Here is a 27121-nt window from a genome sequence, read left to right as displayed (position 1 = left end):
GAGTGTTTACCAAAGTCTGGCCTCTCATCTGTAGTTTTCACCAAGATAACCACTACAGGCAAACACACACGCACGTACACACACAAACACACATAACCTCAGGTAGAACAGTGACATGTGAGGTGGTGGTTGCTCTCTTATAAGGACTGGAAAGGAACAGTCACACCCACAGTCCAAAAACAGCAGAGGAAACAATCTCTGTCCATCAGCATTGAACAGTGAGGTTGCCTCAGTTTCACTACACAGTGTTTGGCTTTTGTTGCGCAACAGACACCTGTAACTGCCCGTTCCATTCAAGGGGACCCTCAAGCAAAAAGGAGGAGCTCAAAGAGACACTGGCTTCACGGAGGTGTGCTGAATTTGCTCAAACAGACATGAACATGGAGATGAGGAGCTGTTCATCCAGAGACTATTTTGTGCAAAGGGAGGTTCTGGATGAGTTGCGTCTGGATGAAGTGGCGCAAAAAGGGACGTGGTCCACTAAACCAACCCTGGGTGAACGGGTGAAAGAGTCCCTGAGGTAAAAATAGACAGGAGGTGACACTGGGGAGGGAGGTGTGAAAGCCAGATGAGAAAACTGAAAAAACACTGGGGTAGACTATGACACAAACTGACAAAAAGGATATGTTTGCATTTGGCTATGAATATATTTTATTGTGCTTGCAACTGTATGTGCCTCTATATGTTCAGTCAATCTGTTGAAAGTGACTAATGAATGAGTGAATAAGTCATGAATGAGTGTATGTGTGCGCGCATGCGAATTGCTGTGTGTTTAGCTGCTTAATTGTTTTGTTATCTAAAAGAAGAATGGTGATTATCAAAAAAAAAAAAGAATAACCATTATTATTATTATCATCATCACTGTCGTTGTTGTTTAGGACCAAATATTTCTAGTTCAATTAATACAGTGAATGACTTGTGATCTTATAACGTTTAATGTCTTCTAGGTGAAAAAGAACCAACAAACTATTTGTTTATTCTATTTGTTTATGCAGGCATTCTCACATGAACATGAAGTTCACTACAGCACTGTATCCATCATTAGAAGTGAACAGTGGCTGTACTGTAGTAACAGTAACTGTTATCCAGTATGTCACTGTTTTTACAAGGCCACTTGATAAAAACTGTAGCAGGTGGTACAATTCTCAAGTCTCATTTTGTTTGTTAAGACTCATAAAAAAACATTCTTCTTTGAGTAAAAAACTGCATTTGACATAGTTTTTTCCACAAAAGTATGTGCTACTGGACACAATATGTGTCCTATCTGAAAAGTCCATTCTCTGTGTATGTACACTGGCAGTTTCTAGTTTCCACATCACACTTAAATCAACACACAAATGTTGCACATTGGACCTGATTGGCCTCCAAACTGTTCCAAACTGTAAAGTGACAAATATCAACACGCATGTATGTTTTAAACTCAGATTTAAGGTGAGCACAGAGCAAAACAGCCTTCTGGCATCAGCACATACAGTACATAGATCTGCAAAATGAAGCTCAAACCTATGAATGACTCAGCAGTAACATAAACAGATTTCAGAGTGGGGACTTAAATCAGTTCATCACATCAAAAATGCCTTTTTTTTTTATTTTTAACCCTGCACATGAACTAAAATAACTAAAGCTAAAAATGTAATATTTTCAGACAGTTGAACATCCAGTGGGTAATTTGAATGTGAAATTGTGGTGACCCTGGTATTACATACTCAGTAATGTGAATGTTACATATTTCCTGGATGGCTGTCGCAGGTGCTCGGTGCCCAGGCTGAAGCGCACAGTGGTGAACTGGGTGCCCGTTCTCGGCTGGTTGCCTCAATATTCCATCAGGGAAAATGCCATAGGGGACTTGATCTCTGGTTGCAGTGTGGGCATCATGCATCTGCCGCAGGGTTTGTACGAATGATTGTGTACAATGGAATTTACCCACATACCTGACAAACCTAGAAAACTTCAGGAAATGCACTTATTCTCTTTCTTTCTGGGAGTTAGGTGCAAAGATCAATACCACTCTCATATCTCTACCAGCAAGACCAGTAGTTTCCACCTAAGCTAATTGTCTCCAGAAAGACATGAGAGTGGTATCAATCCTCTCATCTAACACTCTTTTTAAGAGTTTTTAAGAGTCTTTAACAATAATTTAAACAGCTAATGTGACCACTTTAACTTAGAGATAAGAGACAGAATTCCTTAATTATTATTATTTTTTATTACCAGGCATGGCATATGCTCTTCTGGCTTCCTTACGCCCTGTGTTTGGCCTGTACACATCCCTCTACCCGGTGCTGGTCTATTTCATCTTTGGTACTTCCAGACACATCTCCATAGGTGAGAAAGTGTGTATGTGGGTGGCTGTGATTTAAAAGGAAAGAAGCTTTTAAAAAAAAAAATTGTAACTTGGATGAAGTAATCCCTGTTTATGCCTTTTTTTTTGTATAAATGTAAAACTACATGCTTGTGTTTTGTTTGTCCAGGTACATTTGCTGTGATCAGCATCATGATTGGGACTGTGACAGAGAGGCTGGCACCTGACAGTAACTTCATTGTAAATGGCACCAATGGGACAGAAAGCGTGAACGTCGATGCACAGGATGCCATGAGAGTACAGATAGCGTGTTCCCTCACTGTCTTGGCAGGAATCTTTCAGGTGTGTGTTTCTGTTCGTGTGTCTGTTTAGACCAAATTGAAAACTGAACAGCCCTTTTAAGTCATGTTTCCCTGTTTTTAAGTAACTTTCGCTCTTATTTTTTTTCCCATCCTAAGATCGTGTTAGGTGTGGTGAGGTTTGGTTTTGTGGTAACCTACCTGTCTGAGCCGCTGGTTCGTGGCTACACTACTGGATCAGCATGTCACGTATGTGTCTCACAACTCAAGTTCCTGTTTGGAGTCACGCCGTCGCGATTCACTGGTCCACTCTCCCTCATCTACGTGAGTATGTCAGGAAAAAAAAATAGCATATATTCAGACAAGTGATGACTTTTAACGTTTCATGTAACATTTTCCAATACTTTGAAAAACAAACATACTGTATATTTATATTTAAGCTTATATTCTTTCATTCAAACATCCCATGTAAGGAAATCTCTGAGGAAAAGAAAGCAAACTGTAATGACTGTAATTATAAATTAAGAGTAAGTTTATTTTCTCGTGTGGATAGTTTTTCCACATTGCCGTAAGATGTCACTATTCTTGCTACACCGCATAATTCTGTCTTTATGTCAGGTGGCCCGCCCACCCACACCCACACACACACTTATGTCAAACTGTGGACATCTTCAGCACCTCATGACACTACAAATTATCTCAAAATTATTGTCAGTGAGTTGATCAAAAAAAAAAAAAAAAAACCAGTGACAGCATCAAACACAAAACACTATGTGCTTCACCAGATTCACTTTCAACACAGAGCTGTAGTATGGTCTTGATATTTCTACAATTTTGTCCAACCTGTCTACCTAGGAGTTGCTCTCTACTTGATGTGCATCAACCTGATTTCTATCTTTCTCCCTCTCGCCTTTCTTTTTCTCCTGCATACTTTTGCTCTCAGACCCTGGTGGATGTTTGCCGCTTGCTGCCTCAGACTAAGGTGCCGGAGCTGGTGGTCAGCCTGGTGGCGCTTGCTGTTCTCATTGTGGTCAAAGAAATCAATACCTGCTACAGACAGAAGTTGCCTCTGCCCATCCCTATAGAACTTATAGTTGTGAGTCCTCTCTTTACCTTTTCCTCCGTCTTTCCGTTTACCACTCATACAGCAGGTGTGTATATTTAATAGTCCAGCAGGGGGCACCTTGACCTCAGTGATCATACTGAGGGACTGTTGACCTTGTTTTACTCTTGCAAAAAAAGAGGGGCTGTAAGGCCTTAAAGTGATGATTTACCTCACATACGTCTCCAACAGATCATAGCAGCAACAATCATCACCCACTTCTGTGGACTTAGGAGTACATACAGCATTGATGTGGTTGGAGAGATACCCAGTGGGTAAGTTCATCTGTGTGTTTGAAATGTGAGTGTACTTTTGTTGACAAAAAAAGAAGAAAAGAGAAGGGGGGGGGGCAGGGGGACAAGAGGGGCGAGGTGAGTCTGAGGACAGCTGTTTGTGCAAAGCTGTTTACAAGACAGAAAAGCCCCATATTTCCTGCTTATCCGATATGCAGAGCTGTTGATAAGACAAAATAGCACAGCATACAAAGAAACAGAGTCACAGTGTGTGAGTTTCTACAGAACTTCTGTTCCAGGAAAAGCTCCTTTGGAGGAAAAGTCAGTAAGTGAGCTGAGTTTCCCCAGAAGGCATAAAACAGGGATATGTAAACAGAGGATATAATAGCAGATTATTTGCTTTTCTTGTATTTGCTTTAAATGTGATAGTCATGGCATTCTGTTTTTTTTTAAAACAATGGTTGCAGGTTGGGTGTGCTGCTAAATTATTGAAAAGGTTAATGTGTTTGCCAGCTGCAGCAAGTGCTACCATTAAGTCTGTAACAATAACAAGAGGCCACAGCATGCCACAGCTAAAAGTGCAGGACCACTAGTCAGGAAAAGGTTAGCCAACATTCAGTCTCGCATGAAGCCAGTGAGATAAATTTCTTTTAATGTCAAGAGGTTTTAACAGCCTCGGGGTAAAATGTGAGCAGTCCTAATGCCTTCAGCTGTTTGTAGAGCTGCCTGTGTGTCAGGACTCTTTCTGCTGTACCTGGTAACAGTGATTAAAAACCTTAACCATTCACCTTTTTCTCCTTCTCCAGGCTCAAGGCCCCTCGAGCTCCAGATACCTCTTTGTTCACAAAGGTGATAGGTGACGCCTTTGCTGTGGCCATTGTGGGCTATGCCATCAACATTTCCCTTGGCAAAACATTTGCCCTCAAACATGGCTACAAGGTGGATAGCAACCAGGTGAGGCATAGACACACAGACATGCTGTGGTTCTCACAAATAAGTGTGAGAGTTATACTTGGAGTCCCTGTTCCTGCCTGACTCACTGCTAACAGGGAAGAGCCGAACCTTGGCCTAATATTAGACTTTACCCTCCTCTCACTCACAGTTAGTCATATCGGTCACATCCATGGAAAAATGATTCAGGTTGTCCTGGATCAAGCTGCTCCCAAGTAGCACAGCCATGAATAACTTAACAGACCTATGCTTTTTTTTTTCTGAGCATATTTTTTCCTGGTGCTCAGTCCATTTGGCACGAAGTACAAAAGCAATATATTCCTTCATCTCAGACTGAGACTGCAGCCATGACAGTGTGACAGAAGCAATAACAAAAATGGTTTCAGTGGTTTTTCAATAGCTACTGTCTCTTGTTTTTAAATGTTAAAGAACATATATTCGTTTTACTGTATGTGTGGCACTATTTCTCAAGAGCATTGTTTACAAATAGCAATTTTCCACTTGAGAAATGATTTTCCATATTTTATACAGCACATTTTAATGAAAAATGTTCCTCTTATTTCTCCATAGCCTCCATCTACAAGTCATTTGATGCACCATCAGTGTCTGGATTATGACAGACTGAAATTAGATTGCCTAAATCTCTTGAGGAGTTAGCCAAAGATGCATTAATGCCAGTAATTACACAAGTGCACTTTCGTAATGCCTCGTACATCATACAACAAAGCCATCCAGAATTCACCTCACAATGGAATAGCTATTGAAATTCACTTGGTTTTTCATCTGACAAAGGTTAATGTGATGTGATTAAATGTTAGAATGAAACCTGTATGAAACATGTAGGTATGAATGAGACCACAGATACTACAGAAAGTTATTTTATCGCTCCCTTCTGTCATGGAGATGCAAATACTTTCTGGTGAACCAGCTTATGCCATCACTTTATCTGAAAAACCATTAATGCTCCCCTGAAAATTGATACGCAGAAAGGCAAAGCTTGTGCTTTCTCTCCAGTTCCGTTTTTACATGCACGTGCATGTTATTGTCTGTAACACACAGACTTACAGTATTCACACATGCGCACTCTTGCAGAGGCATGTGACTAGGATTGTTATACTCTGGAGAGAGATGGGCTGGGAGCACTCACAGCCTCTAAGAGCTGGCCTGCTAAATCATTAATGCCCAACAAGCTTTATGCAATCAAGTGTGTCTTAAATATGCTTAGCACTGCTCTCGCAGTGGCGATGATGTGTTGACATGGCCATCAAAAACAGTGCACTAATGTTATTGACCTGAAGGTCACAGACTCCAGACATGGAAGGCCTTGTTACCAATGGCATCAAAAGTCAGGATTAGTATTAAAGGTCATCTGTGTTTCAGCCTAAATGCACATGTAATTACTACATTTACTTCAAACTGAGCCTGTCTTACTGTTTCTCTTTTTCAGGAGTTGGTTGCTCTGGGTCTTAGTAACACAGTTGGCGGATTCTTTCAGTGTTACTCTGTGACTTCGTCTTTGTCTCGCAGTCTCGTCCAGGAGAGCACAGGGGGCAAGACACAGGTAAACACACATACACATATGTGCACAAACAGCACAAATACCAGTACTGGATTACATCTTTCCTATCTTCAACTTGAGACCATTTACTGTATAATAAGTGTGTGTGTGTGTGTGTTTTTTGTCAGGTTGCAGGCGTGATTTCATCCATCATTGTGCTGATCACGGTTTTGAAAATAGGTGCTCTCTTTGAAGATCTCCCCAAGGTAACAGCCTCCTCCTCTCCTGGCAGACAGTTTAATAACCAATAAGGCTGTGGGTACATGCAAATACAACTGTGTGTGTGTGTTCCCCAGGCTGTCTTATCTACAATAGTGTTTGTGAATTTGAAAGGAATGTTTAAGCAGTTCATGGACGTGCCTATGCTGTGGAAGACCAACAAGGCTGATCTGGTACGACTAAATCCTCTTTAAGAGTCATTCTGCTCAGTTAAATACTGTGTGAACCTTTCAACACTGTTGACCCCACTGACTGTCGGTGTGTATACTGCCCTCTAGCTGGTGTGGCTGGTAACATTTACAAGCACCATCCTGCTCAACCTGGACCTGGGTCTGGCTGTCTCCATTGGCTTTTCCATGCTCATATTCATCTTCAGAACACAACTGTAAGTACACACCACTAATTATTAATTGCTAACTTTATATATACAAACACAATAAGAGATTCAGATGAGATTTTCCCAGAACTGAAGGGCAGCTCTTGCTGTAATTTTGTCATTTTAATACCTTTCAGACCCCGTTACTCTATCTTGGGCCGCGTGCCAGGCACTGACTTGTATCTGGACACAGACTCCTACAAGGAGGTAAGAATCTTTCATTGATGCTCAATACCATTTTCAGCCACAGAAAGTTAAAGGGTCAAGTCACTCAAATGATAATTCATAATTTCTTTCTTGCCTCTTGTGCTATTTAGCCATGTAGATAGCTTTGGTTTTATTTTAACAGTTTCTGAGTTATCTTGCTCTGAGAAGTCTACCGCCACACCATAAAATGGTGGTGAACGTATCTCCAACAGTTAATAATCTACAGAGCTCCTTGACAACAGTTTTCATCTCCTCAGTAGAAAGTAATTTTATATTGCTGTTTAATTTTTTTTTTTTTGCCATACTAATGGGATGGCTCTGGGGATTGCAGGTTTGGTCCATCACTTTGATCTAGACTGAAAAATCTCAACAAATATCGGATGGATTGACATTAAATTTAGTAAAGACGTTCATGATCCACAGAGGATCAATTTGACATGGTGATCTCCTGACCTTTGAAAGCACCACTGTGGATATACAGTGGGTACGGAAAGTATTCACACCCCCTTACATTTTTCACTCTTTGTTATATTGCAGCCATTTGCTAAAGTCATTTAAGTTCATTTTTTTTCTCTCAATGTACACACAGCACCCCATATTGACAAAGAAACACGTAATTGTTGACATTTTTGCAGATTTATTAAAATAGAAAAACTGAAATATCACACAGCCATTTTCAGGTCTCTCCAGAGATGCTCAATTGGGTTTAAGTCAGGGCTCTGGCTGGGACAGTCAAGAACAGTCACAGAGTTGTCCTGAAGCCACTCCTTCCTTATTTTAGCTGTGTGCTTAGGGTCATTGTCTTGTCGGAAGGTGAACCTTCGGCCCAGTCTGAGGTCCTGAGCAGTTCATTTGACCTCATGATTATCATTTGCTCTGACATGCACTGTGAGCTGTAAGGTCTTATATAGACAGGTGTGTGGCCTTCCTAATCAAGTCCAATCAGTATAATCAAACACAGCTGGACTCCAATGAAGGTGTAGAACCATCTCAAGGATGATCAGAAGAAATGGACAGCACCTGAGTTAAATATATGAGGGTCACAGCAAAGGGTCTGAATACTTATGGCGGTGTGATATTTCAGTTTTTCTTTTTTAATAAATCTGCAAAAATGTCAACAATTTCGTGTTTCTCTGTCGATATGGACTGCTACCATGGGTAGTAGACTCTTAGTCTTGTGGTTTATTTGTAATTTTTCCAATGCTGTGAGTTCCAGAAACAAAATCCACATTCACTGATATCTCAGTAATGGGGCAAACAAAAGCAAAACAATTTGCATTGCTAGATACAAACAGTGAGGGAGAAAATAGGATTTTTCTGAAATTTGGGTGAACTGACCCTTTTAGAGCGACCATAAATCGACAATTAAGTCATAAGCCAGCGGCAAAATACCCTAACACATGCCAATTAGCGCAAACATCCAGGTAAAATAGCTTGAGAAATTTACTTACCGAAAAAACTGCAACACAGACTCCTTAGACGGTCGGTTAGTACAGTCTACACTACAACAAGCCATACTGTCACAAAAACCTATCCGAACATTGGCAAACAAACACGGACACCGCAGCCCCTGCCAACCACTGGAGGTAGCTGGAGGCCTCTGGATGTAGCCGCCTAGCCCAGCCGATGCTTTAGCAAAGAGCTAACTGCCTGTGCCTGTCTATGGAGAGGTCACTCAACGTAACCACGCCCTAATTTATTAAAGAATTTTAAGCCTAAATAACACTAAAACGGTTGTGGTACGGTTGTGGTGAACGTACTGCGCCCCCAAATTTGGATAAAGAATGTTGTTATACCATTTATGCCTCTGCCCATGTCACTGCTCACAAGCAACTATACAATACCTGCTTAAATACGGCCAAAGGCGGCTGTCTGACTCTGAGCTGGAGGGATCAGGCTCACGCTCAGCCGGCGTTGGCTCTGGGTTCATGTTGATGTCGCGTGTCTTTTCTTCTCGCCGGAATCAGGCCAATCCACTAGCTCCTGCTGCTACCAAATGTGCGCTCCGCCATCATTGGAGGTAATAGAGCCACCTGATTGGTTGGCAATGGCAAACAACGCCTCAACGCAATCAGTCTATTTTTTTTTTTCGTGCAAGATTTTGAGGAAATTATGTTCATAACATGTAACGAGTAACGGCATGAATTGTAGAAATGTAGTGGAGTAGAAAGTACAGATAATAGCTGCAAAATGTAATGGAGTAAAATCAAAAGTATGCATTATTATTTTTACTTAAGTAAAGTACAGATACGTAAAAAAATACTTAAGTACGGTAAAGAAGTACAAATACTTTGTTACATTTCACCACTGCCTGGGGGAGGTAGAAAGTGCAAACGAGAGCAGAACCGGGTGAGTTTCTGAACTCTTCTTCTTCATGATGTGTCCCTGCAGGCTAAAGAGATTCCAGGAATTAAAATCTTCCATTCATCTACAACTATCTACTACACAAACGCTGAGATGTACTTGGAGGCGCTACAAGAGAAGGTGTGTGTATGAGGGTCAAGACATGTGGGTGCATGTGTGTGTGTTAGCTTGCTGGCCTGCGTTTGATTACAAGATGTAATCCCTGTCTGCCGTCTGCAGCACCCTTAATAGCTTTCATTATCTCTCTCCCTCGCCTCAGTTTCTGTTTTGCCTCTTTAATGTGTTGCTCGGCTTTTTGTGCAGAGTGGAATTGAAATCGGGAAGCTGCTGACTGCAAAGAAGAAACAAGACGCGAAGTTGAAGCGTAAACAAGAGACAGAGAAAAAGAAAGCGAAAAAGGAGGCAAAGAAACAAGTATGATATCCTGAATGATACACTCAGAGACACCTTTAAGTTATACTAATTCTTCTTAAGTGAAACTAATAACTTATGAATTTCAGCTGATACTTTTCTAATAATTGTTTCCACTTTTTCAACCTATTGGCAGAAAAAAGCAGTCAGCCACCTTTCCAATGGCACATTGTCTGTGAAAGAGTTAGAGATGAATGAGGGGAATGATTCTGCAGCACTGAGGGGACAGAGTCAAGGCAACGGTGCAGCCTTAAGCCTGACAGAGTCCTCTACAAAAGGCCTTAGTAAAGGACAAGTTAACTGGGCTTACCAACATGACACAACCACGCTGGACTCAGATTCAGACGCGGGTTGCCACGGCTATGACAGCATCAACCAGGTGTCGCACCATGGTGATGAGGAGAAGGGAAGGGCCTTCGGATCAGACACACACAGCATCATCTTGGACATTTCAACAACCAGCTTTGTGGACACAGTCACTGTGAATACACTGAAAAATGTATGTGTTGATACAGGTTCATTTTTATTTTTATTTTTTCAAAGAAGGAAGACAAAAACAAAGTGATGTCTTTCTTTTTCTCCCAGATTTTCAGGGACTTTGGGCAGATTGATTTGGACATCTATCTAGCTGGCTGCCAAGGTGAGTGGCGCATCAGACAAAACAAGGACAAAGTTAATGTCCTTAATACAGAGTCACGGCACTGAAGCTTTAGATAATAAATGCATCAAGGTCTCAGCCTCAGCGGCGCCACATTGTTCCCTGTCCGACATGTCAGTCAAACATAAATATTTATTTCTCTAATCACAAAGTGCTTTCCCTCTCATGGTCTCTCTTTGTCATGCATGTTTTTTTTGTCTGTTTAGCCTGTGTTGTGGAGCAGCTGGAAGCTGCAGGTTTCTTCTCAGAGTCCATCCCAAAGAGCAGGCTGTTTGTCACAGTTCATGATGCAGTGCTTCATATTCTCAAGAGACTGGGGCAGACAGACTTCATACTTGTACGTTCATCACTGTGAATTTTCATGACACTTCTAGGATCCTTCAGCTTTACTTGCTTATCATTACTGGCGTATATTCTGAAACCTGCCTATCCTTAGCCCTGATTCTCCCTCATTTTTTCCAGGATATTTCCTGCAACACCCAGCTGTAACCATTAGGGGTCAGACTGTTCCAACTCTCGCCATCTTCCTCCTCCTCCTCCTCCTCTTAGGCTGCTGGCTGTTCCATTGCGGACTACTGGTCGTCATTGTCTCCTCCCCCTTCAGCGGGGGAGAATGCACCACCTTGACATGGCGGCTGGTTGCCATGGAAATGCAGGGAGCCGTTGCTGTGGCAACAGGCTTTTTATGATATTGCCTAATGAGATAGCCAGCAATACGTCATTGCAGCTCTCTTGCTCTGTGGTGTGTGTGTGTGAGAGACAGAGAAGGGGCGGGGGTTGAGTGGGAGAATGTAACATTGGACTAATAGGAGTCTGTATTTATAGCCTGTGTGAGAGAGTAGAGGGTGAGTGAAAGGTTGACTGTAAGGGGAGACTCACATGTGAGAGGTGTTGTTGTGAGCAGACGGGCCACGATGTGTGTGCATGTGCCTGTCAGTCTATATTCTTGATCAATGCAGTTGGCCCTTCTGCTCCTCTAGAGAAGGAAAGTCAGATGTCTTCCACAACAAATCAATAGAATGTAAATATTTGTCATTGATATGGCCAGGCCATTCCCTCTGGGAGGGGCTCTTAATTCTTACAGTAACACCCATTTGTTCCAAAAGCCTGCAATAAAGAGCTAAATTGCAGATACGGTGTAATAGGTGTTACGTTTTAGCAGAGCAGCAGCTTTTAAACACAGCGTAGGTGTATTTATAGTCACTATCCACACGTCTGATTCCTCTGACATCTTAAGCGCCCCTCTATTTTTGGGATCCAGTCTCGTTATCATCTATTTTAACTATCTAGCATTTGATTTGCGAAACACTGTATTGTTCCCCTTTTTTAAAATTTATTTTCAGAGATGTGGGAAATAAATGTAAGATGATGGTATTTGGTCTTCAAGACAGACGCACTCACATGCAGTTCTGTAGACTGAAAAAATGAATCCTACATATGTTGGCTCATGAGCGCAGAGCTGTTTTTCAGCTGACTCTGTGTAAGATGTCAGGGCTTCCTGACACAGTGGCTGACAACCAGAAATAAATGATTTACCTGCAGGGAGCATAGATATGTGTGTCAGAGATCTTCCATTTATTGGTTTATTGGATTAACCACTCCAAAGTAAACAATGTCAAGTGTTAAAAAAAATATGCATATTTCCTTGAGAGTGCCTGTTGCTCAAAATTGTCTTCACTGACTGAAAACACTTTTAGTTAGCGGCTTTATAAATGTTTAACTATAAAATTTCTCTTGGAGTTTATTTTTTATACAGATGTCAAGGTGTAACATATTTAATGTGATTGCACCAGAATGCTTTCTGTACATACCCACTGTATGTTTTATGAACATAGAATGATTGAGACCTTGTAAATAAAGAGTCACAAAAACACATAGCATCCATCTTTATCTGGTCATTTATTGCTTCTTTCCTTTCATGGCATCAAGTCTCTTACCCCTCCCCACATCCCTGTCTCCTGCTCTTTGCACAAGTCATTCTAAAGTTTCTCTTCTTCTCTTAAGGTGGAAATACTGATGGCCACCCCCTCCAAATATTGTTAACACTTATTCACAGACCCTACAATACACTGGATAGTTAAGTTAGTTCATAACACACAGCTGGAAGTGATGATGCATTGTCTCTTTTTGATTAATATTTTTTTTTTTACAAATGGAAGTTTTTGTATGGTTAATTAAGAGAATACAGTTGGCAGAAAACAATGGCCAAAGGCAATGCTACATGTAAATGAAGACACCGCTGCCATGGTCCAACACACATTCCTTCTTATGGACACATGAACATACCCACACACACACACACACAGACATACACACACAGATACACAGGCAGAGACATATGTGCATCCGCACACACACACACTCAGACCATGGCATATCAGCAGCAGATATGAGGTCTTTTATTTTGAAAGTTTTACCAGAATTTTTTCTGCTCACTCAGAACAAAATGGCAATGACATATTGGGACGGATGAGGCTGTTGAAACCCTAACAGAGAGGCGCAGAAAGGGAAGATATCGCAACTACACTGGACACATCACACTTACAGAACAAGACGGGACGTGACAGCACAAAGGCAGGGAGCAGAAAGAGAGGGGAGAGTCAGCGAGGTAGAGTCAGAAAGCAGAGCAGAGGGATTATCAGACTGTGATGACTGTATAGGTGCAGGTGTGTTTCAGTTCTTCTCCCATCTAATCTTTGGTCCATTTGTCCAGGGCTTTTCCATAGCTTTAAAACTGCAAGGTGCGTAACTAATCTGCGCTTTGCTCTTACCGGGCCAGTGTGGTGTGCATGTATTTTGAGTAGTTTGTGTGTTTGTGTGTGTGTGTGTGTGTGTGTCTTATATCAAGGACGACCTTGGCTCTGTGTTCTGTGGGGCTCAGTTTATCAGATGACACTCTCAAAGAGAAGCGTACTCTTGGTTCCTGCAGGGGGCAGCAGTTTGGCCTCGCTCTCTGGGGCCAGGTACTCCAGGTGATGTCTGCCCCAAACTGGGGTGGTTAGGTGCTGCCACCGCTACAAAGAAAGAGACAAGGAGATGACGAGCTGTTTATTGAACTGATGCTTCAGCCTTCTCTAATGAGCCTTCTCTAATGAGTAATGATGAAATCAGCAAACCAAATAACAAACAGGAGAGGGAGGGCAGTATCCAAGGAGACACATTCCTGCTGATTTATGGACAATTACAAACAGAAACACAAGCACAACAGAATGTGTATAAACATGCACGTTTGCACAGAGGTATACTGACCTCCCGCAAAGATCCTTTGCAGCGCAATAGTTTGTAGAGAACAGTGAGAGGGATACAGAGCATGGAGGACAGAGCCAATGCCCAGCCAAGCGCTTCACCCCACAAGGGGTATGTATATACGGTGTTGTAGGTCAGGGGCTTGTAGTTCACCACATGGAAAAGGAACACTCCCTACACACACACAAAAATGTCAGCTATTTTCAACTGGCAGGTAGAACTTATCGACAAACACACAGAACAACGCTTACCACACAGACAAAAGGTGTAATGTAAGACCAGCACCACTTCATGTAAGGTAGGGGCTGATAGCCGATCATACGGGCCACGTCGTCCATGAAACGGTCTGCGCCTGCCAGGGATGACATAAAGATGTTGAGATAATGCACTGTTTTGTGCAGTTTGTGTTGTTTGAATTGTAATTGTGAAATACGGTCTCACCATAGACCCATGCAATCACCACACACTCCCAGAAGGCCTGCCACAGCAGTGTGATGCCACTGGCAGAGTAGTAGTCAAACAGCTGGAACACATACATCCCCCCCTGACAGAAACAGAGAGAGCAGTCAGCATCAAGATTACCCTGTTAATACTTCATGTGTGACCTATTTCCAGCCTTGTCTCCACTGTTTAGGCTTTAATTCCAGTTCAGTCCTGACAGTGAGTCCAATTAAGCCTTGCACAATCCATGTATTTTAAAGAATCATTACAATAATGTTCTGATAGCAAAACAGTTTCAAGCTCAGGTAACAGGCTGTGGCCTTTCATTTAATTTCGGAACGGCACCATATTCAGCCTGGAAGTTTGTTGCGTTATAATCAGCCAGTCTCCAGATGACTGTGAATCCCACCAAATTCCAAAGAATTCAACCGTGGGAAATCCTCACTGTACCTCTGTGACCATGGACATGTCGATGAGGAAGCAGATGACGCAGCAGATGGCAGCTACCACCTCTCGCCGCAGGGAGCCCAGGACAGATTTAGGGGGTAACATGTCCATGATTCCCGTTATCAAACCTTCTACTCCAACAAACTGAAAAAGAGAGTGAAGAAACAGCAGGGAACGAGAGAGGGAAAAAGTGAATGACAGACCAAGAGACAAAGGGACACAAAGACAGTGGACTAAACTCTGAAACATGCTTCTGCATGTGTGAACATTCATGGATGACAGTGTTGGATATATTAAAAAAACTCATCCAGGAAGAAAACATTAAAACAAGGAAATTAAAATAAAAAGGTTAAGAATTTTATCCAGAATGTCATCGCTGCTGACTCAACCCCATGACTACCCGCTAACTTTCCCTTCCAACCAATCAAAGCATGTCAAATGCACTGAACTGCAGATGTACTTGACATGTAATTGAGATTTTGCAGGTGAGTGTGTCAGCTCAGGCTCCCTTCCTCGGTCTCCCAACACAAGAATGTTCACAAGTATCTTTGCAGAAACATATTTCAACCTCCGGAATGAGTTCAGCTGCGGAGCTATTTTTACATCATTTACTAGAAATGGCAGCACATGCATGGGAAATGTGGATATGGCAACAAAAAGAGAAAAATAGATGGAGAAGAAATGAGGGAGAGAATGGAAAGTGAGAGTAAATGAATGGACTGGAGAGTAGACAGACGCTCTCTGTGTGAATCAGACAGAAGCTCATTGACAAATCCCTGGGCTGTAAAACAATGGATGTAGGCATTGGCTCAAACAGACGCACAACAAACAGGCTGCTAAGAAATGCAATGCTAAAACTGGACGTGATGTGTCTAGACTGTTTGTGTGAGAAGAAGTGAGAGGGAAATAGAGACAGAAATACAGATTGGCAACAATAACTACTCAACATTAAGTTTGGAAGTGCTACAGAATCAAAAAGACAATACCTGCAGATAATACCTTAAATTAGCATGCAGTTCCTCTAAGCTAAAAATAAAGGGGATACTGGACAAACAAACAAACAACCTCAGATGTGTCTATCAGTATTACCTGACTGTCCAAGCCCAGTATGAGCAACATAAAGAAGAAAAGTGCTGCCCAGAGTGGCGCCAGAGGCATCAGAGTCACAGCCTTGGGGTAGGCTATAAAGGCCAGGCCTGGACCTGCACATTAAGAAACAGAGTGGGAAGCATAAAATATCAAGGGAATATAACTCTCTCACTGTCAACTCTCAGCTCATTACACTGGGTCTTAGGCAGATAAACTGTGGGGAAGCTATATTCTTACCACTCTCAGCTACCTTACTGATGTCCACGCCTTGTTCTGCAGCCATGAAGCCCAGCACAGAGAACACCACAAAGCCTGCAAAGAAACTGGTTCCGCTGTTAATGAGGGCCAGCACGAATGCATCCCTAAGAAGGAGAAATGAAGAGAGGGAGAGAGACGGGAAACAGAACAGTGTGAGAAAAAGACGCATTATAACATGCTGTAACATGAGGCGCACATAAGATTCACAAGACAAACACAGGCAACAGAAGAGATGGGCTTGGATGGTAAATAGGGGATCAATAGCAATTGCTCTGAAAGCTGCTGTTGTCTTTGTAGTTGGCAAGAGGAGAAGAAATAAACCACTGGAAAGTCTGTCTCAAGGTCTGAGAGGGGAAAGAGTGAAAGACAAACCCCTACTGACTAATTGCTAGATAAATACAGTATACGGTATATCTAACATCATAATAATGCACACATTTATAAATAATGTTGGAGATCTAGTTCCCATGTATGTATGAAGTCAACAATATCTCTGTTATCTGGTCTGAACAGTGAGGAATGACCTTCTGTTTATTCTGACAAGTCAATCCCACTTGGCAACACCAACCAAGAATCCCTTCTGTATAAACAACAGTTGCAGCTGTGTTCAGCAGCAATCTCCACCCCATCAACCATCAATAATTTCTATCAATCTGAAGCAGTACTCAGAAGAATGAGTGGGTGTTTGGGTTAAGAAAGCAGTCCATGTCAAGACCACAATTATTAAACAAGACTAAAAGCCTATAGCCACATAAGTGGCCCTATGAGGCACTAATGCGTGGCCCTATGAACAAAGAAAGTTGGTGGATGAAGACAACTTCAACACTTACTTATAACCTTACCTCTAGGCGTACAAAATGTTAAATTTTACATTAGGGTGGTGGAGGTATTACTGTACACAAATCAAATGTGTTTATCTACTGTTTCGTGTGTACTTAAGCCTCAGGTGTACTTTGGCTCGCCTGTGCTCTAAGCTAAATCCTAACATTATTGTACAAAAATTAGCATGTTAACAACTACTGGATATTAAAATGCAGATTTTTTTGGCATATAACATCAATGTGACATCAGCAAAGCACATAATGCCAAGATAAACGTTGGGTTATGTTTGCACATTAGCATGCTATGTTGGTGAAAGTTTCTGCCTGTAGTTAAGTGAAAACGTTGAATGTATTAAATTTCATGACAGTCTATCCACTGGTTCAAGATATTTAAGAAAGTCTTGGGCCAACAGATGGACAGACTGGTATGGTGAATGACACTGTAATCCCTAAAGTTACATCACTAGCATGGATAAAAAAAGACACAAGTTAAGCTATGCGGTTTAAAAGAAAATCAACAAGACTCCAAAATTGGGTCCTGAGTCCTAAATACAATGGCATCTGAGAGCAGTTTAAATACACATCTCTCCAGATATTCCTGGGCTGCTTTAAGTGTGTGTGTGAGAAACAGAGCTGTGCTGACATACCTCAGAATCTGAACTCATCTTTCAACTTCCAATTAAGGTCAAGGCAGAGAAAATGTCAGACGGAAGGATAATTTTGAAACTTGGGTAAACGGCTATTCCAAATATGCAAGCAGCAAGTGATAAGATGTTTTTAAATGAAATCCCTACTTCTTCTAGTTAACTAGGGTCTTAATATGATTACATACCTCTGTCTGTTTGGAGTAAACACACTTAAGCTCATCAATGTGCCTACAAAACAGAAATTGTGAGGCCAACTACAGCTAAAAACAGACAATGTAGCATAGGTCTACACTCAGTTCTTCATGAAGAACCTGACTGACTTTCCATTGTACCAGTATTAATTATTATTAAAATAAAATGGAGCTTGAAGGACTTAAGGACCCTGTTATGATTCCTCTTGGAAGCCTATTCACTTCTATTTTTATCAGGGTGGGAATGACTTTACATCTGAAACGTGAGTAGTGTGCTTAGAAGTCTTAGGGCCTTCGGCCATCATTTCTGGTACACTCATGCACTGTATAATGCAAAAGTATTGCACACCATAGGTTGTACTGTAGTTCTGATCAATGGGTACAGACTTGAGAGCAGCAAAAAAGTATCACACACTCAATTTGTATTCATCTTTATTTAGCCAGATGATATTTCAGCCCTTAGGCCTTCTTCAAGAACATCTTAATCTTGAAGAAGGCCTAAGGGCCGATGAGACATCTGTCTAAACAAAGAGAAATGGATATGAATCCAGAGTGTGCGACACTTTCATCCTGCTCACACTCATACAATGCTTTCATCAAGTCTAATTGTTGTTGTGGTGGCCAGAGAACAGCACAGTCATTAAAATACAATGTTCATTCAACACAAAAATGAATGAAAAAGAAGTGATTTTTTGGTCATGTGATTATTAGTAAAGACAGACTTAGGCTGCTTTCTTTCTATCAGAGTGTGAGGGGCGAAAGAAAGAAAGCATGATATATTTTTTTCTGGATTGTTTGGTAGTTCTAAAGTTCACAGTGACTTGCAGCAGTATGCAGAATCTGGCTGATGGTGTTTGTGTTGATGTTGGCCTCCTTCCAGTGACAGTGGTGTCTGATTGTATGTTGTGCATACACTCACTGGTAACAGTTGTTATGGAAGCGGTTGTAACTGCCCAGTGCAGTCAGGGCACCCAGTCCGATGGCATAGGAGAAGAAAATCTGAGTGCCGGCATCTATCCACACCTATCACAAAGTGAAATATGCAAGTAATATTTCACAGTCTTTTGAACTGTGTTTCTTAAAATGTTGGTGTATAAATCTGACATATTTTTTTCACTACAGTGCTACAGACATATGGGTATTGATACCCAAATGCATGCTAATGCAAAAGTTATACCTGTGCTTCGCCAAGTTTGGACCAGTCTGGTTTCAGGTAGTAAACAATCCCATCTAAAGCTCCAGGTAAAGTGACTCCATGGGCCAGAAGAACAACAAGGACCAGGTAAGGGAACAGAGCTGTGAAGTACACAACCTACAGAAAGATGAAAAAAGAGAACTGTGAAGTACATTTCTAGACACGGTAGGACCAATTTGTAGGATATAGTTAGGGGTGGGGAGGTGAAGTTTGAGTGCTATGCATTAACTTGCATTAAGTGAAAGTAGAAAACTCCACAGTAAACATTTAAACCCCTCACATTACATGAAGTAAGTACATAAAAAAGATGTGGTTATATGATGAATTTTACAGGCTAGCTGGAAAAGTTTAGTGCTTATCAACATGGTCCATCAGCTATGGTCAAATGTTTCAATGCAACTGAACCTAAGTATGTTTTTATCACTTGATTAAGCAATTACCTGCTTTGCAAATACTCAAGTCTTAAGTAGAAGCCCATTAGGTCCTTCCTGTAGTAGATGTGTAATGGGCCCTGTCATGTTACTTTGAAGAAAAGGTAGCCTGTAAATGGAAAGCCAGACAATTTGTAAACCTCCTGCAATAGCAGGGGTTTTTGGCAAACCTTTTCAGAAGGTAGTCTTTAGCAAGTTGTGCTAAGAAAGCTGCCCCATGCTAACTAGAAGCATCAAGTCCCAGCTAAATCAGTATGGTAAGAACAAAGTAGTGAGAAAGAACATATTTGCCTTTATCTAGGGCGAACATGGGCAGAAAAGCCCCTTTCCAGCTCTAAAACATCTACATGGTGGAAAGTTACTAATCGGCTTACAGCTGACTGGCTCAGTCTCCTTCTTTATTTTTTTCCCCTCGCTCTATGAGCTGTGGCTACTCTGGAGACACAAGTATGCACACACAGACAGCTGCATAAGCTATAAAATAAGGATACATTCATCATGTCAATGTATCAGTGCAGACACATTTAAAAGAATATGAGAATGGACATCTTTTTTATTCTCCTAAATGGAACTCACTCAGAATGTATATGTACAACATAATACGGATTTCGGGATCAATGTAAGATTATAGCCTGATTGAAACATTAAGCTGCACATAAATGCACATGATAACAACAGGAAAAACGCAACTACTCAAATTAGCAGACATTCAAAGAATACACGCGTGTGCTTGTATTTGTGTTCATATGTGTTTCTGTCTAGACACTGATCCTCTCACTATGCCAAAGCTGATTTGGGGTCAAGGGGCAAAATACTGCAATTATTTAAGTCTTTCACATAGAGCCATGCAAATAATAGCCTGCACTTCATGAACCCTGACAGGTAACATTTCATGTACAGTGTACATATGAAACCATAAATGATAATCTGCACTTGTTAACACCAAACACTGACATGTGACATTAAGCATCATGAATTGTACAGCAAGAAAATGCTTTACCTTGCCGGTAGATTTAACTCCTTTCCACATGCAGAAGTAAACAATGACCCAGGTGGCTATGAGACATAGCACCATCTCATAGCTGATGTCACCAGGCTCATGCAGCCCACCAGACAGACGGAGCACTTTGCGCCTGGGAGGGAGAACAGAGAGATGTGCCCATTAGCAAATACAACGGTTTCCCAACACACCCATGGCGTATTTGAAGGCAAAGTAAATAAGTGAATAACTTCAGCAGGGACACTGCAAGGTGAATTACTTTTTGCAAGTCAAATTAGATTTTAATAGGCCTTAGGAGATGTCAGAAAAATTAAATACATGATCAAATCTGTACCTGACATAAAAACAACTGGATGATCAGAGTAAAAGTCTGCATGACTCTGTACACACAGCACACAAACACGTCATTGTTAAGTACCCTAAAATTCAACTCGGCAGTAGACAGAGGTATTCAAATTTTTATGGCTTTTCTGGTTTAGATAATAAAATGTATTTTTTAAGACTGGCGGCTTGCTGCTCTAGTCCTCTATGATCATTCCCAGTCAAGATAAGACATACTCCCAGAACTCGATGACTGGGGAGCGCATGCCCTCAGCCTCCACACAGCTGCCGTTGAGAAGGAGCTGGGCTGAGGACAGATTCAGCGGGGACGAAGAGGACAGGAGGTTGGAGGGGGTGGCAGCAGATGAAGTCAAAGCTGGCTGGGCAGCACTGCGGTTGTGGCAGGTGCGCCGGAAGTCCTGTGTACAGTTGGGGGTGTTCCAGGGATGTCCACAGGTGGCCCAGGGCAGCGGGTTGGTGAAGGAGTGGAAGAGGAAGTAGAGGCCCCACACCAGAATCATGATGTAGTAGGTGTTACAGAAGAACACGATCACCATTGAGGCCAAGCCCAAACCTGACCGAGACAGAGAGAGGAAGGCACAGGAGGTGTGCTGTGATGTAATTTGTGTGAGGAACAATATTAAAATACCTTCTTCCGAGAAATATAAAAGTGTTCTCTGAGTGTCAGACACATTTACATAAATAGAGACAGGCACCTTTGAAGAGGGGTGCAATGTTCCAGGCAGAGACCCCTCCTTGCTTCATGAACTGTCCCAAAGCAATCTCCAGGAAGAAGACTGGGATGCCCCCGATGAACACTATCAGCAAGTAGGGGATCAGGAAAACCCCTGCAACACACAACACAGATATTCATCACATGGTACCTGAAGCAACAGGCAGGCAGATTCATTCCCTCGTCATGGGAAATACCCAAAGATTCGGTATAACTCAAAACTCTGTTCCAAATGAAAGCATTGGCAATGTATCAAATGGTATCAAATCTGTAATTTTTTTTTATTATCACAGCTGATCACATCACATATCTGGCTTATTTCACTTCTAACAGCAGTTGTTTCAGGAAGATGAAATGGAGTTTTAGTGTGTACATTTAAACAATAAATTCGCACTGTTGTTTCTGTTTGCTTTGTTTGCTTGTATTGTTTTGAGGGAGCTGACATGCAACAAGGGTCCTTGGTCAAACCCAAAGAGAGATCGTCGCAATTATATGGGACACTTAATTAAAACCCTGGCATCCAGAACACCCCATGATGATGTTATTTCAGTTTGAATTGCAAAAAATATGATTTTTTTTTATTCTTCTGATTTAATGTTTAATGGTGTGAATGAACTAGACTGGAATGCAATGGACAGAGGAGTTGAAAGCGTTAACAAACTCCATTTTGTCAGTTATCCTTTATATATATATAACTCTTGGAAAATTAAAGGAGACAGACAGACAGGGTGAGTGTTGTCTATAAATAAACTCCTTTTGGACTCTCACACTGCAGCAGAAGCTTGCTGTGATCAGGAACAGATAGTAGAAAAAGGCAGCACAAGACTTTTAATTCAATAAATGGAACTGCAACGATTTGGTTAGAATAATAATGTAACTCGGTGATGCCACCACAGTGCGCAGATGGGAGGGAGTCACATGACCAGCTGTGACGCAGAGCAGAGAGAGGCTGAGAAGAAAGGAGGGAAAGATGGATAGATCACAGGAGAGGGACGCAGAAAAACTGGGACAGCGCCGTGGTAGAGGAGGTTCAGCAAATACAAAAATGACACATCAAGGCATCGACCTGGTTGTCTCTGCAACTGTGCTATTGATTGACAATTTGTGCCTCATTCAGTCCATCATTATTTATGTCATTCTCTGAGAGCAGAGGGCTGTAGCCTTATAAGGAAACATTCGTGAGCGGGAGTCTAAGAGAGAAGGGGGGGGCATCGAGAGAGAGAGAGAGAGAGAGAGAGAGAGAGAGAGGAGAGAGAGAGAGAGAGAAAGAGAGAAAGAGAGAGAGGGAGGGAGAGAGAAAGAGAGAGAGAGAGAGAGGGAGAGAGAGAGAGAGAGAAAGAGGGAGGGAGAGAGAAAGAGGGAGAGAGGTGCAATAAGAGGCGTGAATGGAATGACTAGAGAAAATGCTCATGCTGACATACCCCACCATATTGGCCAAATCATCGAGGAACTGCATCCTTAATAGGCTTAAGTAAATCCTCTCTAATCATAACCGGACCAGACACATCAGGCCTAGCAGCTGAGTTACAAATAAATAAATAAATAAATAAATGAGATTTGCAGAGCCTTAATTCCACGCATTTACAGTACACACATCTATTACTGTCTGCAGTGGAGTTTGTCCTTGATTCAGTAACAATAAGATTTGACTAAGAGCCTCAGCCCTTATCTGATATGCAGTAGTTGTATCACAAAGTGTACCCTGGGTTGGTCAAGGACGTAAAATTGCTGAGGGGAGGTAAGGACAGGACGGGCACAGGACAGTTATTGTGTGACATACCCATATGCCTCCTTATCAGGAACAGAGTGGGAGAGAGCACCTTTGTATGCTGCATGAGTGCTGGGCAGGAGCACAGGGGGTGGACTGTGTGAGGCAGGCCATTGTTATACGATACCAGAGGGTGGGTATCAAAGCCATGGGTCACAAGACACACATACATGAGGGAGAGGGAGGGTTGTACTGACAAACATACACGTACGCACACAGAGTCGCCCATTCAGTTTCATTTCAACTGAACACCTCATAAAAAAATAGAAAAGTGGGCAGGGCAGAGATAAGACAAGTCAAGGCCAAAAGCTGCAGGTTACTACTGGACAAGCTGGCACAGACGAAAAGACAGGAAAGAGAGGAGAGGATACGGAAAAGACATAAACCAACCCAAATAAATTCATATGCCAGTGAGAGACCGGCAGGGCTACAGTAGGGCAACTTGCGCTAAGTCTGTCTGTTAAGCAACGGACGGCTATAACAAATAAAGTGAAACCACGTGGGTGGGCACAGCTTTTCAGCTACGTGCTCACAGCCACGCAGGGCCTGCTTTGTCTACTTATTTCATTTATTACAGTAATATGTCTCACCATGCTGCCTTGCAGTGTTGTCCTACCTACTGTCAGGAGTACCTGAGTTGATCTTAACTCTTACAAAATGACTGCTGTAAAATACCAGGAAGATACCTCAGTTAGGTGAACTACTTTTTCCCCTGAAGATTTTCTGGAATGTATTTTTAAAGAAATGCATATTGTATTCTAGTACCAAGGCAATGGTAGCTCTAAAACTTTTAATTTTGACCCTTTGTGCACCCTGCACAGCCATGACTATATCTCCCAACATACAGGAAACCAAATCATTAAGTTTAGAGACACTTTCACTGAATAAATTTCAAGAAACTGTGATGGATCATGCTACGTGGCGCACTGTATGGTTTGAATGATGTGTGTCCATGCACTATTCATTGTTACTAAAAATCCCAAGAATTCTATGACATTTACTTGCACATTCACATTTTATTCTCTTTTGTAGTTTCTGAAAATATCTTATTGATATGATTATCAATCAGAACTGTTTTTATAAAATGGGCCAAAGATATTTTAAAGTGAAACTTCTCACATGTTTGTAGTAACACAGAGAATTAAATTAACAACACAGTGCTCCCGGAGCTCACCTCCTCCGTTCTTGTAGCATAGATAAGGGAACCGCCACACGTTGCCCAAGCCAACAGCAAAACCCACGCAGGACATGATGAAGTCCATCTGTCTGGTCCAGGTTTCTCTCTCCACTGCTGGTACTGCTACAGTCCCATTTCCAGTCCCAGCTGCAACCCCGTCCTGGGTCTGCGGAGGACCAGCCCCTCCGCCCTCACCACACCCTGGGCCTGCTCCAGACACAGGCACCAGGGGACGAGCTGACCCCCCGCCCTCCTCCTCGGACAGGGTCCCTGCCTCCAACTGGGGGAGACTGATTTCACCTGGACAGGAAAAGATGCACAAGGGTCAGATGGGAAAGAAAAATAGAAGTAGACAAGGAGAGGGATGAATGGAAGCAGATAAGACAGCAGGAATCTGAATGTCTGAGTGACATTAACAAAATAAAAACAGAACAGCAGACAATATTTTAACAAGGCTCATAACTAAAATATACACATTCACAACTTTACATCATACATAAGCACTGGAGACAGATAAACCACAGTCTCTTGGACTTGCAATGAATGGAAGAGGGAGACTGCACATTTTCCATTCATTTCAATAAAGCGCAAGTACAGCTTAGCCAATTATTAGAACCCTCCACAAAGTTGTTACAGAGCAGAAATTAATCTCACTACATACATTCACTGGATTTTTGTGTGTAAACTGCCCTAACACAATCAGTATTTGTACTAAAATCATGCTGCTGTTGTACTGCCATCACTGAGCCCTCCCCCGATATTCACTCTCTGTCTCGCACACAGAGTGATTAGTGTGTTGCGGTACAACACAACAGAGAGCTGGCTCAAGGTGCATCTCAAGCTCCTCCGTCACTTAAATAGCTTTCAACTGTATCTATTTCACGCACACACCATCAAATAAACACATGCGAATGCTCAAGCACAAATAAAACGCAATGTGTCACTTCATTACTGCCATTACATGATATCAGTGTCAGCCTCTCTGTGCTGGATGCAAAGCAAGGCAGCTGAATCCAGATCAGAGCAGTTTGAGGGGGTGTGTGAACAGAGGAGGGGAAAAGATTGGGAAAGTGAGGGATGTCGGCATCTTATGGAGCAACTTAATGAGGGGGCACCTGTGGTTTAAGATCATTTGTGTGAGGGGCTGCTTCACACTGTGTGTGATAATTTACTGTTTATCAAAATAGGCCGCTTGTTAGGTTAAGACCTGCGAAGAAAAAAAATCTTTTGTTCTGGGACATGAATGGGGTCTATGTCAAGAATACAATCCTTATTACTCACATCTCAATTGGAAACATACTGTTGCATGTACATGAGTGACCTAATTTTGTAAGCAGGATAAACCTTGACAAGCTAAATCATGCTGTTCTTATGATACTAAGGTAAAACTTGACAAGGATTTCTTGGGGGGGGTAAGTATCCTCTGTATTCACAAAGAGTGACAGTACCATATTTAGCTTTAAAATGACCTCTGGTGTGAAGCGTATATTTAGATATCCTTAAGTGTATTTGTGATGTGATGAAAAATACAGACTGAGGCAGGTTAAGTGCAGCTGGTGTGGGGCTGCCCCTCTCCCCTAAGACTAAAGCCAAAGCAGCGACTGAGGCAGGGCTGCTCTAAATCATCAGCATGTGGTCATGTTTTAGCTAGTGGTTCAATCGTGTTATGGTAAATAATAAGCCAGTATTAAGGAGTAGAGGTCATTCAGAGTACTCACCTTGGCTGTTCTCATCCAACTCAGGTGACATATTGTTGGGTAGCGGTAGAAAAAAAAAAAAAAACACAGGATATATTTTTAAAAGAAAAACAGAGAGAGAGGAAGAAAAGCAAGCTGGCTGTTGGTTTAGCCAGGGGCTGCTGAAGTTTTATAAATGTGCCTGGCTAACAAGGCACCCGGTGGGCTCAGAGAGGCAGACAGAGAGACGTAGCCACGGTATCAGCTATGCAGCGCTCCAGTTTTTTTTTTTTTTTCTTTTTTTGTCTGAGTTTGTTATTTCGCCTTCATTAAATGAAAACAAAAAATCGCAGTTTTTGTGATTATCACACGTTGGAACCCCTCAGCTCAGCCAAGAGATGGAAAATTTTCACAAAGCGCCGCGGTCAGTTCAGCCGTTGACGGAGCAGATTCAAAAGCAGTCGACGAAGCACTTGAAGGTAAGCCTGAAGAATCTCATGGATAACAGTTAAATGAAAATGATACTGCGCCTTAGGGTGAAGATTTTTTTTTTTTCTTGTTTAAACAGCCCAGTCAGAAGTCCATGAACCTGTACGTGATGCCGCGGTTCGACACACGAAGAATGCGATCTGCTCCACGGTCCGTTAGCTGTGACGGACGCTTCCCCCTCCTCCGCCTCCTCCCTGTGCCGGCTGACGTGATTGGCTGCACCCGGCACAGTGCGGCGCGCACAGCATCAGCAGCACCACTCAGTCAAAATGAGAGGAGTCACAAGGATGGGTTTATTACACTTGCATACGTCCTTGACCTGAAATCGCACAAATAACTGTAGATAAATACCCAAAGCGGCGTCTGATAGCGTTTTGCCCGCTTATTTGGTCTATATTTCGAGGCGGGGGAGAACGTAGGGAGGGTTTCCAAGCTGAGGTGCAAGGAGCTCCAGGGGCACGGGGTGGCCTCAAGTGGCCCCTGGACAGATATACTGTTACTTTATCATTTA

General features: G+C 42.1%; 2 protein-coding genes across 2 annotated transcripts; one reads left to right on the top strand and one right to left on the bottom strand.

Annotated features, from left to right (window-relative positions):
- Positions 1–380: 380 nt before the first annotated feature.
- On the top strand, positions 381–11399 carry si:ch211-117c9.2 (solute carrier family 26 member 6). Its single transcript, XM_041064046.1, has 19 exons — positions 381–520; positions 1750–1889; positions 2215–2325; positions 2472–2644; positions 2761–2925; positions 3545–3697; positions 3896–3978; positions 4743–4890; positions 6335–6448; positions 6574–6651; positions 6742–6837; positions 6943–7049; positions 7178–7247; positions 9639–9731; positions 9915–10025; positions 10159–10521; positions 10608–10662; positions 10887–11017; positions 11143–11399. Exons 1-19 carry the CDS (start codon positions 381–383, stop codon positions 11167–11169), a joined length of 2358 nt encoding a protein of 785 aa, XP_040919980.1. The 3' UTR covers positions 11170–11399.
- Positions 11400–12544: 1145 nt separating this feature from the next.
- si:ch211-117c9.5 (sodium- and chloride-dependent creatine transporter 1) lies at positions 12545–26770 on the bottom strand. Its single transcript, XM_041064057.1, has 14 exons — positions 26164–26770; positions 24443–24745; positions 21484–21615; positions 21005–21341; positions 20447–20579; positions 18998–19132; positions 18740–18843; positions 16141–16265; positions 15904–16016; positions 14818–14958; positions 14368–14470; positions 14178–14278; positions 13930–14100; positions 12545–13694 (listed from the first exon to the last, which is right to left on the bottom strand). Exons 1-14 carry the CDS (start codon positions 26192–26194, stop codon positions 13566–13568), a joined length of 2058 nt encoding a protein of 685 aa, XP_040919991.1. The 5' UTR covers positions 26195–26770; the 3' UTR covers positions 12545–13565.
- Between the last annotated feature and the right edge of the window lie 351 nt (positions 26771–27121).

Source organism: Toxotes jaculatrix, chromosome 2, assembly GCF_017976425.1.
Source record: "Toxotes jaculatrix isolate fToxJac2 chromosome 2, fToxJac2.pri, whole genome shotgun sequence".
NCBI classification, from domain to species: domain Eukaryota; kingdom Metazoa; phylum Chordata; class Actinopteri; family Toxotidae; genus Toxotes; species Toxotes jaculatrix.
Note: the sequence above shows the minus strand (reverse complement) of the source record. Positions and strands in the feature narration are given on the sequence as shown.